Source organism: Pichia membranifaciens (genome assembly GCF_001661235.1).
Source record: "Pichia membranifaciens NRRL Y-2026 unplaced genomic scaffold PICMEscaffold_1, whole genome shotgun sequence".
Classification (NCBI taxonomy): domain Eukaryota; kingdom Fungi; phylum Ascomycota; class Pichiomycetes; order Pichiales; family Pichiaceae; genus Pichia; species Pichia membranifaciens.
The window spans coordinates 2,366,826-2,367,063 of record NW_017566982.1 but is presented as its reverse complement, the minus strand read 5'-3'; the positions used below and the strand labels follow the sequence as shown (position 1 = coordinate 2,367,063).

Sequence of the window (238 nt, the reverse complement as noted above, 5' to 3'; positions counted from 1 at the left end):
GATGATCCAGATGGAGTCGTCGATGATGAGCCAGATGGAGCAGTCGATGGCTTAGTGGTGGATGATGATCCAGATGGAGTGGTGGATGGAGTGGTCGAAGATGAGCCAGATGGGGTCGTCGTCGGTGATGATGTTCCCTGCACACATTGAGAGTAGTATGGGTTGGCAGAACTGCATGAGTAACCCTCACAACAGACTCCGCTCACACAGTTACCATATTGTGGAACACAAGAGCTGG

General features: G+C 51.7%; 1 protein-coding gene across 1 annotated transcript in view; it reads right to left on the bottom strand.

The window, feature by feature from the left end:
* The window catches only part of PICMEDRAFT_101487 (hypothetical protein), a 4,085-nt gene that overhangs the window by 1,979 nt on the left and 1,868 nt on the right, over positions 1-238 (bottom strand). Inside the window, exon 2 of the mRNA XM_019159637.1 lies at positions 32-185. Within this exon, the coding sequence (XP_019020539.1) occupies positions 32-185 (154 nt within the window). The remainder of the gene's footprint in view (positions 1-31; positions 186-238) is intronic.